Here is a 15,235-nt window from a genome sequence, read left to right as displayed (position 1 = left end):
TCAATATGGATATCTAAGGAAACGTATTTTACACCGTAGATCTATATACATAAGTATTTTTAAGTCGAGCTATCACCTATGGTTGCCACATTACCATGTAACATTTATTGCGTACCAACTACATTAACAGCATAACCGATTTGTATGAAATTTTATATATGGGTATTTCGCTATATCAAATGCTCTTTTACCGATGTGTCCATATTTGAGCCATATTTTTTAAGGTTGCCGCCTGTTTAAAGCCAAAAAACAAATGAAATATACGAATATTTGAATGCAAACGTATTTCACGTAGTTTTTCAATAAAAAATTGTTTGACAAGAGTTGCCACCCATCCTTACAGTTACAGATTTGTTAAATTTTTTTATCGTAAAGTTGTAAAGTTAAGTTACCGAGAGTTTAATATATTGTGGCGAATATTAGCACCACTAAGCTGTTAGGAAGTAATCGCAACAACAAAACACAGCAAGCGGCAACACTTATGTACAAGGCAACAAAGAGATATCTCACACACATACATTTAGTCATCAGCCGAAGTAGTTACTCACATATACACACACATATGTCTATAAGAAAACCATAATCTACAAATTTACATGTATATAGCTCGTAACAAAGCATGAGTTGCAATTGTTCTCGAACTGTTCGTGAAATGACTAGACCTTAGGAGAAATGAGTGAACGAGAAAATCGAGAGTATAAAAGCAGCGCAAGCTGAGGAATCAGGAATCAGTTTGATTTAAATACGCTGTTGTGAAGTACGTGATATTGAATTATAATTGTACTATTCACAAAGTATACTAAATAAAGACCATATTGCAATACTGAATATTGGAGTTATTTATTCGACAGTTCAGCGATACGAACGTTAGCAGAAGGTGCAAAATAAGAAGAATTTCCAAAAATTCGTTACAATATCTATTGAATGAGAAGATATCGCTCTAATGAAAAATATTGGCGAAGCTTAGAAATCTTACAGAAATTTAGACATATTTTATTTGCCTTAAGACCATTGACAATTTAGATTGTTTGTGTTACATGTTATTGTTTATAACGATAACGTCGCCAGATGAATTAAGATTATTTTATTAGTAGTATAATGAATGTATGTATGTATATATGTATAACACTTATGTATCGATGACATGTTATATGGATTCAAATCGGCATCAAAGTTCTCATACAACGGATCAACTAATTTGACTAAAAAAACACTACTCATAGCAATCACATACATATTTATGTTACGCTATTTTAGTTAGCTGTTGTCGACATTCTTTTCGAACATAACCTTTTTTTAGAATTTTATAGTTGTCAGAACTAATTTGTATGTGCAGACAAGCGTATTAAATTTTTGATTTACTGTCACTAGCACCGATTGTCTGAAAGGCAATGACAAATTGAATGTGATTTACGGAAGTTATGAATTTGGTTTTTGTTATCATTGCGCTACTCTATGTTTTCATAAAAAAAAGTTTAACTTTGTTCGATAGCATAAAATTTTGCTGCTCATCTCAGCTTAAGCGGCCGGAGTGGCAGTAAGCGGCCGAAGTTCCAGGGTCAAATTCTAGTCAACTTTAACTGGAGTTTAAGCTTGCATTGAAAAACCGAGCATAAGTTTGTAGTCGATTTTGAAAGAAAAAACAATGAAAATTTTATATGGTCTAAGATTTTTCGCAGTTCTAGCATTTTGGAATACAAGAAACCCAATTTTCATGCTATTCCAAAAAACTCAAGTTCTTTATAAGGAAAAGGGAGAGAACAATCAGACTACTTCTTCTAGATGTATACAAGAAATAGAACACAATTTAGGATAGCCTCACGCGTGAACGAATTGATCAGACTGGCCTGGGCTTCAGACCAAAGAGTGGTGGGGGGCAATGAGCAGGCAAACACCTTTGCCAGGAAGGCATATACTGAAATGTCCAGAGCTAGTATAAACCTCTCCAAAAGTAACTTGAGAATTTACAGCTCACCGCAGAGTCAAAAGCCGCATATATGAGCTGGGCATCTGTTCTAGCAACATTTTTAGCACATCCTTGATTGCGATGCCACTGCGAGAAGAAGACTTAAAATTTTCGGCTCATTCCAGCTTGAACGTAAGCACATATGTACACTCCATGGAGCCGATTTTCTGAAGATGCTTAGCTAGTTTGGGGTACTTTGAAGGGAGGAGAACACAATAGACTTATAAGTCGCAGTGCATTACCTGAAATAATGCTTTTCGAGTCCATTCTTTGTACTTTATTATTTTTTTTTTTTAATTCTACTGCACTAGTATATAGCATTGTAGCGAATTTTGGGAAATTCCGCGTATTTGCAACCTTCAGCTGACGTTCCAATAGCTAAATTGTTGAATAAATAACTCCAGTATTCAATAATACATAATAGTCTTTATTAGACTACTTAGAGAGTACTTCCACAATAACACTCACACTTCATAACCAATAGCGTGCTTAAATCAAAACAAATTAGTCATGCCTCGGTTTGTGCTGCTTTTATACTCTCTGTTGCCTCATCTGCATATTTCTACTAAGGTCTAGACGTTTCGCTTTCGATAATAGTTGTATCTCCTACTTGGTAAATTCTATATACATGTATGTTTGTAGATTATCTTATAACCATATGCGGGTGTATGCGTGAGTACTACTTCGGCTGATGATTACATGTGTTTGTGAGTATCTCTTCGTGGCCTTGTATGTATATGTGTAAATGATGATTGATTTATTTACGTAAATACGAGTGGCTGCTTAGGGCGATATTCGTCACAGTATGAATGTTGGAGATTTCGAGTTCAATACTCAGCTCCTGAGAAGCTAGCTGATGAAGAAGTGAAATTCAGAAACATGTCCTAGTAACCATCGCCGTTTGTAAACTTTGCAATTTTTTTCTAATTACAATAACAAAAACAATTGTATAAAGCAATATGAGCATGTCTCGCTAATTAAATACAGATATTAATTCTACTACATTAGAATGGCTTTTACAAACTCACAAACAAATACATATTCCAGATGTTAGCTCAAATTAGTAAAAATAGCAGGCATATACGTACTTTTATAGTTATTTATTTAGGTAGAAATACAGGAAGCATATATACAAATTGCGCTACTTAGTTTAGGGTCTCTAATTACCTCATTTGTTTAGCACAACCTTGACCTCAAACTCGGAAGTACAAGAGCATCAAATAAACGCTTCGGGAATAATAATTTACCTTAAAATCGTTTTCGTACGCAAATTTAATAATTTGTTTAATTATTTCCAAACATTTATACAAATTTGCTAAGAACAGGTTCGAAATTTAAATATTTATTATTATAATAAACAAATTGAGTAACGTCGTGGATACGCTATTTTATAAAATATTTGGCTGATTTATTTATTTATGTACCAGTTTACAGCTTTTAAAGTTAGGGGCTTATATAATTTGAGAATACACAAATTACCTAACAACCCAGGCACTGTTTTCAAACTTGTTTTTTTCGTTGTCTTGACTTAGAACTTTGTTGGTTCAACCAATATAACGGGAATTTGTAGCAGGTGATCGTAGCTTATGGTTGGTAAATGCCTGCTACAGTCGAGAGCAAATATTTTGCTGCAAAGTGGCACACTTGACTATAACCTTGGTTAGGAGTCATATGGCAGACTTGGTTAATTTTTGAGAAAAGCGGACAAAATATACAGCCAAAATCTAAACAAAAATTCCTTGTTTTTTCCTTCCCCCATTCCTAGTATTCTAAATAAAAACTCCTTGTAATTTTTTTTCACTTTTCCCTTTCCTCTTATTCTTAACAATGTTCGAAAAAGCGGAAACCTGTTATGGGAGAAAAGTAGGTATTATGAATGTGAATGAGAAGGAGATTTCTCTGCCATTTCTTAGAAGTTTTTTCACTTTTAAATTAAAGGGAATACATCAAATTAGTTAAAGTAAATTGGTTCTTTTAAGAAAGAATACTTATTTGTACATATTTGTGCTAAAATATGTACATTCTACTACAATATTCTTTATTTTAAGTCGAAAAGTATATCATAAGCAACGGAAGAGCTCTTAATATATATCATGCAGCCATCCAGAAATTGCGTAAGGATTTTTTACGAGGGCTTGAATAGATTTTGGATTAGGACGAAAGACGAATTCACCTCGACTTGGCCGCCAGAAAATTGCTTTGCTGAATGGAAGCAGACAACTCCAGCGGATTTGTGTTATCACGCCGTCTTCTTCTTCTTATGCTCCTCTGTTGATGTTGCTGTGGCACTAATTCATTACTTATTTCAGTGAATACCATTTGAAATGCAATACTGTGCATTATTTATACTTTATTTCTTAATTTCAAAGAAATTCGCAAAAATAATTATACTTTTCAATTTTTTAAAGAAAATAAGAAATGTGCAACGAAATTTCAATTGACAAAACAGCTGACTTCGAAAATTCGAAATTCCTATTCCCAAATTCCCGTTCTCTCTAGGAGAAAATCATTGGAGGAATTTCTCCGCGGGAATAAAATAATCCGCGAGAACAAAATTCCGTGGGAATATTTAGAATTGGGCTGACAATCCCTTCGCAAGGAGAGCGCGCTCTCCCAATATTTCTGATGTTTTCTCTCATTTCCACTTGTAATTTTGGAAAGATTTGAAATTTTTTAAAACAGTTTATGTTTGTGTCTCTTTTACAAGTTAAAATTGTCCTGAAAAAAAAACCACTTAAGTTTTGCCCGCTTCACTTTCAGTCAAGATTTGCTAACAGTGTGTGTAAGTAATATGGAAATTTTTATATGAAAAGCCGCTTATCAAGTTTCAGGAAATTCGCACAATAAGGCGTAGGGGTAAGAGGAAGTTTATCGCTGGGCTTTTAGACTTAAATTGCCACCGCAAATCGGATTATGTCAATCAATTAATGTTTTTCACATTATAAGGGAATTTTTCTGGAAGTTTGTTGCTAATAAAGTTACAAAAGACTTAAGCAACGAACCCGCAACTATCAAAAAGCAAATCTATCTGCTCTATTCTGCTGTTTCCCAATTTAATAATTTTGCATTATTTTAATTTTAATGGCGATCTCAGCTGCCTTGAGAACATTATGCCAAATGTTGAGCTTTACAAAATGATAACTTCCTCAGTTGTTAATCGTTAGAGTGTTTAAAATGCTTAAACAATAATTTAGCTACTGAATTTCACACAATTAAAAAATCATTTTTCTAAACACGCAAGCGTGCCGCGAACGAGCTACTGACTTAGTTTGGAATAAAGACTTAATTGTTTTCATAGCAATAGCTATTCCCAACTTTTGACATGCAAATATATGTATTTTCCAAATTATTAAATAACTCTACAATAATGGAAAATTAAGTGATAGTGATTCTCGGGGAAACATTGTTTTAACTTTTTATTACATAAATATGTTTTGGGGGTTATGGTACAATCAAAGCCCCTCCCCTGCATTCCATCACTTATATCTCACTTTAGCTATTTTTATACCCTACTATACTTGTACACAGGGTATTATAACTTTGATTGGATAGCGGTTGCTTGTACAGGTATAAAGGAATCGAGATAGATGCAGACTTCCGTATATCAAAATCAGCAGTATCGAGAAAAAATTCGATTGAGGCATGTCCGTCCGTCCGTCTGTCTGTTAACACGATAACTTGAGTAAATATTGAGATATCTTCACCAAATTTGGTACACGAGCTTATCAGAACCCAGAATAGATTGGTATTGAAAATGAGCGAAATCGGATGATAACCACGCCCACTTTTTATATATTTAACATTTTGGAAAACACAAAAAACCTGATTATTTAGTAAATAATACATCTCCCACGCTTGCTCCCAGCTTAGATATCCAATTTTGTAACAATTAGTTCTCCAATTATCTTTGGTACTAACCTACTTAATTGGCGCTTAACTATTTAAACGGTTATGGCTGTCCAACAAGGCACACCAGTTGCTTCTTCTCTAGGTTAACTGGCGCTAATTGGCCGCCCCAAGGGAACTTAAATAATTTGCCACCTGATCCTTCCAGTGGATTGTGGCCGCCCTCTCCCTCTGCTTTCATAGGCGACCACCGAAAAAAATACGTTTATTATATTATTGTTTAATCCGCTGGACTATGTTGAAGAACTTTTCTTTCGAACACTTCCAGAGCCGCTTCATCTGATGTTGTCATGGTCCATGCTTCTCCATCATATAGCAGGACGGGATAAGTGACTTGTGCGAGCATGAAGTTCGTTTCCCGATAGAGGACTTTACTTTTCAATTGCCTCATTAGTTCAAAGTCGCATTTATTGGCTAGAGTGATTCTTCGCTGGATTTCAGAGCTAATGTTGTTGTTTGTGTTAATGCTTGTTCCCAGATAAATGAAGCCTTTTACAATGTACGGTTCGGAGATGTCCTTTTCAGCTCTCCCTAAGCTGATGGTGTTGCTCAATGTCATTTTGCACAGCCGTATAAGTTTTGCGGGGAAACCAAATTCAGACAAAGTAGCATATAGGCAGCTCCTTTTCATGCTGTCGAAGATGGTTTTTAAATCGATGAAGAGGTTAGGTTAGGTTAGGTTATAGTGGCCACCGGTGCGAGCACCAATGCACTTAGGCCCAAAACGGTCCCATTGTGATACCACGTGGATCTCTCCCCTACTCAAACCAACAGGTCGATGCAGCAAACGTCAGGAGTTTCTTAGGTTCCAACTTAGTCAGATTACAAGGATCGTCAAAGAAGGGAGATCCCAGAGATTTCTATGAAGAGGTGATGTGTGAGAATTCCTTTTTCGTGGGTTTTTGGCGCATTGCGAAAATCTGATCGATGGTATATTTACCAGGTCTGAAGCCACACTGCCACACCGAAGATCCTGGGTTCGCCTTCCAGGCAAAACAACTTTAAAATTTTAGAAACATGTTTTTTCAATTAGAAGACAATTTTTGTAAGCGAGGTCACCCCTCGGCAGTGTTTGGCAGGCACTCCGTGTGTATTTCAGCCATGAAAATCTCTCAGTGAAAACTCATCTGCATTGCAGATGCCGTTCGGAATTGGCAAAAAAACATGTAGGTCCCGTTCCGCCAATTTATCGGAGAAATTAAAAGGAGCACGACGCAAAATTGGAAGAGAAGCTCAACTCTCTTCGGAGGCTATCGCGCCTTACATTTATTTACTTTATTTATACGGCGCACTGATAAGGTCTCATCAGCTGATTCACGGTCGACTTAATCGTTCCAGATTCCGCCAAAGTTGGCGCAGTTTACAGGATCCCAATCGTCGGGCATGCACTCGTCCGACCATATTTTGCAAAGAATCTGATGCATGCACCTTACCAACTCCTATCGGCCGTATGTGTTCCTGTTATTATTGACCTTATGTAGTCCAAAAGCCGTTCCAGCGCATTCGGATGTGACGGTTATTTGTCTATGGTAATTGGCGTTTGCGTGTGTTTGTCCTGCCGCCTTGGGTAGGAATAGTACTCTAATTTTCATCCAGCTCTGCGGGATCTAGGTGAGAGCGATAATCGCTTTGTTAACTCTTTCCAACAAGCGGACGACTGAGTCTCATAGCGTCATCGGAGTGATGCCATCAAGTCGAAATGATTTGCTATGAAGGAAGTTTTTAATTGCGTAACAAAGATTTTTCATGCCTATCAACGCTTCGAATACTTCCTCTGGTGGTAATGAGCCCCAGCATGGAGAGTTATTTAACTGTGTGTGATTTCAGTCAGGGAAATATTTATTCATGACGATGTCAGGGGAGTCCACCGCTGAGTCGTCCATGTACCGTTCTTCTCTTTTAAAAAGTGGTCATTGACGCGTTCTTTTAGTTTTTTTTTTTATATTTAACAACTTTTAGATTTCAATTTCACTGATTTATTTATTTAAAAAAATTTATTTTATTATTTTCTCTTCTTTTCAGGCTCAATTTGTGCTCTGTATTGTGCACACTACCCGCGCTCTTATAAGTTCTCAATGTCAGTTTTCGAAATTCATCTCACTTTTGCTGCTGCTGAATGCTTCAATTTTCTTCTGTCTCTTCATGAATTTCTACATGGCTAGCTATAAGAAAACGCAAGAAAGGCAGAACAGGAACAATGTCACCGCTACCGCTAAGATGAATGGCGTGCCAAAAGCGCTAAATAACTGTACGTTAGCAACGAAACAAATTTTGGAATTGAATAATAACACCATGGATACAATGGCTGCAATTGGTTTGCTGGCATTAAAGGAGAAACTAAATTGAATAAATAAAAAAAAGAAACTAAAATAAGCCAAATGGTTAGATGAAATTTTAAGTTGCATAATTGTAAACAAATTACATAGCTTACGTATGAACACATGCGTCATATATACAAAATGTACAGTTAAGTACAGCACAGTACAGTACATTGGTACAAGATGCAACGACTTATTGGCCATAGATAGCGAAATAAAATTTACGAAACAAAAATATTCAAAATAAAAATGGGGAAAATAGCAAAGTACCTACAGGCCACAGGGGTGCAAATAACCAAGGGAGGACAAAGCGATAAAGGAAGGATTTAATTTAAATTAGATTTCTTACTTATTTAAGACTTATTATTACTGAAATTTTAGTTTAAGAAGTTATGCTCATTATTTATAAGAAACTTTAATTTCATGAGCTGTTCCGGCAAAATTGTTGGAAGAAACTTATGAAAGAAAATCTTAAAAAAAAAGATACTTATTTAAACTTATTGTTAAACAAGTTGAAGGCTTTAGTTCGATAACTCATTCTGGAGGCACACAAGTCAAAGCGTCATCTCTGAGTACTTCGCAAAAGAGCTCCACATGTCAATATTTTCTTTAAAACACTTTTCGAAAGAAGATATTTCTGAATCAAATTCAGACAATACGAGAATCAATTTTATATTATAGAAGTAGCATTTTTATATATGGTGTATTAGCTGTGGCTAAAAATCTAGAAACAGTGCAATGATGTAAAACTTTTAGTGCTGTAAAGAATCAGTTTTTCTTCTGGAACAGAGCATAAAAATGTAACACCCTAAAGTCATAGTTATATGAATTTTTATGTATGGAAATACGAATTCCTACTACACAAATATGTATTTTCTGACTTCCTTAGGTAAGTTTCTTAACGTACTATAATAAAAAGTGAAGCCTGCGGTGTGTGGTGATAGCGTTTTTCGCCTACCACACCTAAAATATGGAGATCGAGCCGCGGCCAAAGCAACATTAAAAATTTAGAAACTAGTTTTTCCATCAAATCAACTTCTAGGAAATATTAAAAGCAGCACGTCTTAAATTGGAAGAGAAATAAGCTCGGCCTAAAATCTGTTCGGAGGCTAACGCGCCTTGTATTTATTTTATGTAATAAAAAGTATTTATAAAATGTATGTAAATTGTAGTTTCCATGAATAAAACATATGATGGAAAGTGGTACAGTCTAATGTAGATGCATGGATAGATATGTACTGGTGTTTGTGAACGCATAACATTACATTATATAAATTTTGCCTGTATTCAGGCGCAACCTTTATATTTAAAATGAATAAAGCCGCGTCACATAAGCAGTTTTTCAATCTTAAGCATTATGAGTAGATTGCATTTATTTTTATGGAGAACGGTAGATTGAGCGACACTGGCGCCATCTGACATGGATAAGTAGCCAAATCCCAGCTTTTGTTCCAAGCAAAGCATATAAAACAGAATTTGACATTTTCTTTGGCTAAGGGTGCCGGCACACTTTGCCAGTGAAATAATTTTTCCCACTCGTTGGTAACTTTTCTAACATTTTTCGCAACTAAAAACTCTAACATAACAAAGGAATACGACACAATAATTAAGGAAAAAGCTCTCAAAACTGTGCGAGTTGATTTGAAAACCTGTCAGGGTGTGGGTGTTCCCCGCGTTGGGCGTACCTTGGCCCGCTCGAGTGGTACGGCCGAACTCCCAAGTCAATGGCAAAAGTACCTAGAAAGACGAAATAAAAAGGTATGCAAAAGTAACAATCCTTAGATTCATTTTTCGAAGCAAGTGTACTTCCCGTAAACTCGACATCCCAAAGTCCCAACATCTCGTCCTCTACGCCTCAACGCCGGAGCCTCCTAAGATACACACTGAAATAAAAATAAAGAAAGAAAACAAAACACTTTAATTATTGAGGGCATGAAAGCGTAACACTTATCTAAGTGCACAATTTTTTTGTGTTGGGTAACGAATCACTCAAAATTACAACAACCATATGAAGTTCTTTCTTCAATTTCTTCCGCAAATATCTCGTAGCAGATATAAAATTTTTGAGTTCAGCGTTCGGACCCGTGATCCTGGGTCCAAAGCGCGTCTGCGGGCACATACTCACGATATTTCTTGGGCGAGTCATAGCAGCTGTGAGCTAAAGTCAAGAACCACCGTAGCTGCTTCTACAGGCAGTCCAGACGCATACTCTCGGGTAAAAAAAAGGGCACCACATGAAATGGGGTCTTGTTTTTTTTTAAATTCACTTCACCACTGAGTGTAAGTAGAAATAATTACACAAATATAGCAAAAGGTAAAACATTTAGATTTATCACGCACGTAAAAATGTAAACAAACGAGAAACGTCAAACACGGGGTATGTTCACAATAGAGGAACTGGCAAAAGCTCTTTTCCAAGGGTTGCCAGATGGTAGCCATAGGGTAGCTCCGAGCGTGGTGAGTACAGGAAAGGGATGGATATAGGTTATTATGGTTGCGGTCGAGATTAAGGATGATAATAGGAAAACGGCACAAGAAAACGGTGTATCTGCTATGTTGTTATCTATATAAGGGGGTGTGACTGTAGAAAAGAGATCAGTCCAAAAGTCTATTGCACCAATTCGTCTGTGCTGCGCGGTCCGTCATCGTACAAAATAAGTACCTAATGTGTAGTTAGAGTGTATTTCCCTGTGCGCGTAAAAGTAAAGCGAATTATAAGAGTGAGATTGTGTTTAAAAAAAAAAAAAGATCCGGTTTAAAGAAAAAAAGAAAAAAAAAAAAACTTGTTTTTTTTAAAAGGCTTTTGGCCTTATAAAACCTATCGGGTCCGTCGGTAAAACAATTCAACCAACGGCATAATGGATGTGGAATAGATTTTATGAGGGTAAGTGCCAGATTTTAAATTTTTTTTTGAAATTTTTTTTGTTAATTCCCTTTTTTTTTTGCGCCATTTGGGGTTCACGCAACCCCATTGTCGACTTCGGTTATGAAATTTTCCGTGTTTTAATCGCCCCCCATTTTAATTTTCTTCTTTTTTGAAATAATCATCCCTTTTTTGTTGTAAAATTTTCTGGATACATTTTAATTGTGTCGGAAAAATCTAACCGCTTTTTTTTCTTGTCTTTCTTGTTTCATATCCCTACTTAAAAACTAAAGTTTTCTTCGGTAAAAGTAATCCTCATAATGTTGAGCACGTATTTTTTTTTGGAAGATTTTTGTTTTGGTGCTATCAATTTTGCTATTTTGTTGGTGTCATAAACACCCTAATAAAAATGCGTGAACGCCAAAATTGGCGTGAAATACCTCCATTAGCCCATGTAAGTCGAGCTGATTGGTATTTTTCTATTCCTCTAGTGGGAATGCCATCTGGTCACCGCGGATGACGAAAGCTCCAACAGCGCCAGGGAAAATTATTTATTACATTTTACCGGACATTTATGCGTTTCATGTATGCAGTTATACTGGTCCCTATACCAATCACCTATATTTGAAAACAACTATCCCCATATGTTATCTGGTTCCGGCAGTCGAGACTGCAAGCAATATATATATACCCTTAACAACATTAACAACTCGAGATCGACGAGAAGCGGCAGTAATAAGAGGAAGGTGTTTGCAGGGATAATTGTAGTCTAGTTTAGGTGTTTTTTATATATATAGTTTGTTCCTGTATGTAGTAAATCTCGTATAAATTTGAACCTTGCCAAATGTAAATGCACCTATAAGGCACTACAAAGGCACTCCAAACGGAGAAATTTAAGGAAATACGTTTTTTTTTGTATCGTGCAGTGGCCAATAAACCCTGCAACAAACCCCTGAACTTCCTTGAGAGCGCTCTTGTAGGTAGGCATTAGGGTGGTTTCTCGGATAATTTTTTGAAGTGGCTCCGATTGAGCCCAAAAGCGTTTGGATGAACTTAGGTGACCAAGTAGGCCTTGAACAAATTGCCAATCTCTGATTGGAAAACACTTGTAGGGTATATCCCATGATGGAAATGGGTGTAACATATATAAAATTATTCGTGTTTGAGTTATATACATGCTAATGGATAATATTTTTTTTCTTTGCCAAAATTAGAATAATCGAAAGACTGATTTTTTTGTAACATTGTATTTTTTTTTTAATGATTCCGTTACATGTACATATGTCTTATTTTTTTGGTACAGTGTCGTATATCGAACATTTTTTCAGAATATATACATACATACCGTTTTAAGTTTTGAAAGTACGTATATGCATCTATATATATGTATATATATATGTAGGCATACACCGTTCGGCAATCTATTTTTTTTGAAAACGGTTTGAATTTTTATTCCGTGTCCTTTTTTTTTGTGGTTTGTGTTAAGCCTGTGAATAATTATACATTTTTCTTGTGGTACCTGTGGATATTCACATATATATACATATATCGATTCGAGTGTGATATAAGTTTTTTGTTTGTCCTGGTCTAAATCTTTATTTTTCATGAGCATTGATATTTGGCTCGATAGCCATAAAGTACGTTTTCTTTTAATTTCTTTGTATAGAATTAAGGTATTTCAAATAAATAATATGGTAGATTGAAATTGGAAAAGAAATTGAAATGGTTTGCTAAAATTTAATCGGTTGGGGGAGGGTGAAGATGACATTAGGGTGAGTATGCAGGGTCATTTGGAGCAGAGGAAAAGGGGACTCGCTGCCAAGCAGAAATTCGAGCGGTCCAAGGCAGGGTGGGCTTTCTGCGAGGGAGGTGCACGGATGTAAGTTTAATGATGATTGTGACATCCGCCCCGCATCAAGGTGGACAAGGGTTAAGGGCCCCGACCTCTCGCCCTGAGCTAGCTGGGGGACATTCCACCTTGATTGCGCAAAGGGGCGGATTCACCCCTAAAAGGTGTACGTGACAATTATTATTATTATGGCGCCCAAACGAAAGCATAGGGAGGGGGCCGCTATATTTAGCATAGCGGCCAACCAAAAGAAATTTTTTTTAAATACCATATACATATGTATGGTGATAAAATAAAATGTTATCGTGAGGATTGTACAGCAGCGCCGCTGATTGAAATAGGCGCCCGGCAATGAGCAAATTTTAAATTCGAAATCAACATCTAAGTCGCTAGTAATAGCAAAGCTCATTTCATATAAATATATTTCAATTTTTATATTATAAATATACATATTTTTTTCACGTATGCAATCATCGATTTAAACGGGTCTGGCCGTATGCGACCAACACCCTGTTTCGGTGACTTATTCATGGTGTTTGATCCGAAAATTTAAATGCACCGAGACAGGAGTTGGAAGCAGATGGCAGACCCTAGCAATAGCCCATAGATGGCATAGCCGCATTAGGGTGGCCGACTATTTGCATCTTTCATAATTTACTAAAAATTATTTTTCTTTCATTACAATACAATCAATCTTTTTTTTTGTAGCTTCAGATAAAAGGGAAGTCCTTATTAAGTTTTTTTGTTAATATGTTGCTCCGTAATTATGGAAATTATACATTATGACCTCAAGCGGTCAGCTGCATAAAGCTAGTGTTGCATAATGTATGCGAATTTTAGAACAGATCCACATATAGATTTTTTTTTTTGAAATGCTGAAGTGCATACACCCTCGTAGGAACGCAAGAGTTTGCTCCAATGACTCCTAGCATCAAACATTTTTTTTTGATAGGGCTGAATGTTATCTGAACCCACCCAAACCAATATATGTGAAATTTGAAATTGTTAATACTTTTTTGGAAAACAATTTGAAGTCAAAGAGTTTGACATAGAATTCAAATTATAAAGAATTTTCTTTGAGGGAACATCCAAAGTAAATAGTTGAAACTGATCTTCGAAAACGAACGAAATTAAACGATAAATTTTTTTTGCTATAAACATCTTGTTTGAAAACAATTTTTGCGATCAGATTTGAAATCGAATTGCCTCCTTTTTTTTTTTGCGGGAAACAATTTAAACTCAAATATTCTGAAACAAGTTAAACATAAGGATAGGATTTTGGAAGTCGAAGTAGCGATCGAAGTTTTTTTTTGAAGTTGAGCGGAAATCAGATTAATTTCTTTTTGCGAAATAAATCTAAAAAAAAAAAAAAAAAAAAAAAAATAGACGGTGCGATAAGGGGAAAACACCAATCGTATGGGTCGCTTTGAACCTTATAACACCCGATACAAGACTAAACAATTAAATAAACTAAAATCATCTAATATGGCGAACTCTCACGACACTACCTTTATAGATCTTTCTGATCGATTCGGGGGCGGTAACACAGCCGTAGCCGCAGGCGGAGAGATTAGGCAAGCAAATACTAATAACGCTTCAGCAGAGCCAAACAAGAGCACCGGTACTATTCCGAAAGCGCCTAAAGAGCAATCGCAACCATTACAAGCTCCACCATCGAACCTGAACTTTCCACCACCTACTACTAACAACACTGTCGAACCAAATCGAGCTTCTGTAGGCAACCCTCGTGGGCTTAGGGATGAGTTAGCACCAATTCTAAAAGAATTGATGGTCGAGGCGAAACAAGCCATTATGACAGAAATTCGCGAAAGTTTACCGGAGTTAAATAGGGCAGGTCCAAATACGGAGGCAGCGGTAGAGCAGTCAGGGGGCAACGATAGGGTTCGTAATCGAAATAATAAACGACGAAGACACAACTCAAGTATCGAATCTCGTGATTCCAGGCGATCCATGAATTTGGCTACACACGCTAATACTAATAATCATGACAGGGGTGGGAACAACTATCACCACATGGTCAGTGCAGCAGTCTACACGCGCAACAACCCACCACCAGCTCGTCAACCTCGTATAGTCGAAGAAAGGGAATCAGCAACTACCTCCGCAGGGCGTCTAGAAGTGTCAGGAATAAGGGATAGGGAAGTGTCCAGGCCAGACATTAAGGTAGAAAAATGGGGACTAGATTTTAAAGGGCATCGCGATGCCATGCCAGTCGAGGACTTTATATTCCGACTAGAATACCTAAAGACTCAATATGGGTGTACATGGAATGAAATAATACGCGATTTCCATCGATTGCTGAGCGGCGAAGC

General features: G+C 36.5%; 1 protein-coding gene across 1 annotated transcript in view; it reads left to right on the top strand.

Moving 5' to 3' along the window:
• Nucleotides 1-9,350, top strand: part of LOC137238163 (very long chain fatty acid elongase 7) — a 107,506-nt gene extending 98,156 nt beyond the window's left edge. Inside the window, exon 6 of the mRNA XM_067762833.1 lies at nucleotides 7,895-9,350. Coding sequence (XP_067618934.1) covers nucleotides 7,895-8,218 — 324 coding nt within the window. The 3' untranslated portion in view covers nucleotides 8,219-9,350. The remainder of the gene's footprint in view (nucleotides 1-7,894) is intronic.
• The last annotated feature ends 5,885 nt before the right edge of the window (nucleotides 9,351-15,235 follow it).

This window comes from Eurosta solidaginis, chromosome 1, assembly GCF_040869045.1.
Source record: "Eurosta solidaginis isolate ZX-2024a chromosome 1, ASM4086904v1, whole genome shotgun sequence".
Taxonomy (NCBI): Eukaryota; Metazoa; Arthropoda; class Insecta; order Diptera; family Tephritidae; genus Eurosta; species Eurosta solidaginis.
This window is presented reverse-complemented; position numbering and strand designations above follow the sequence as displayed.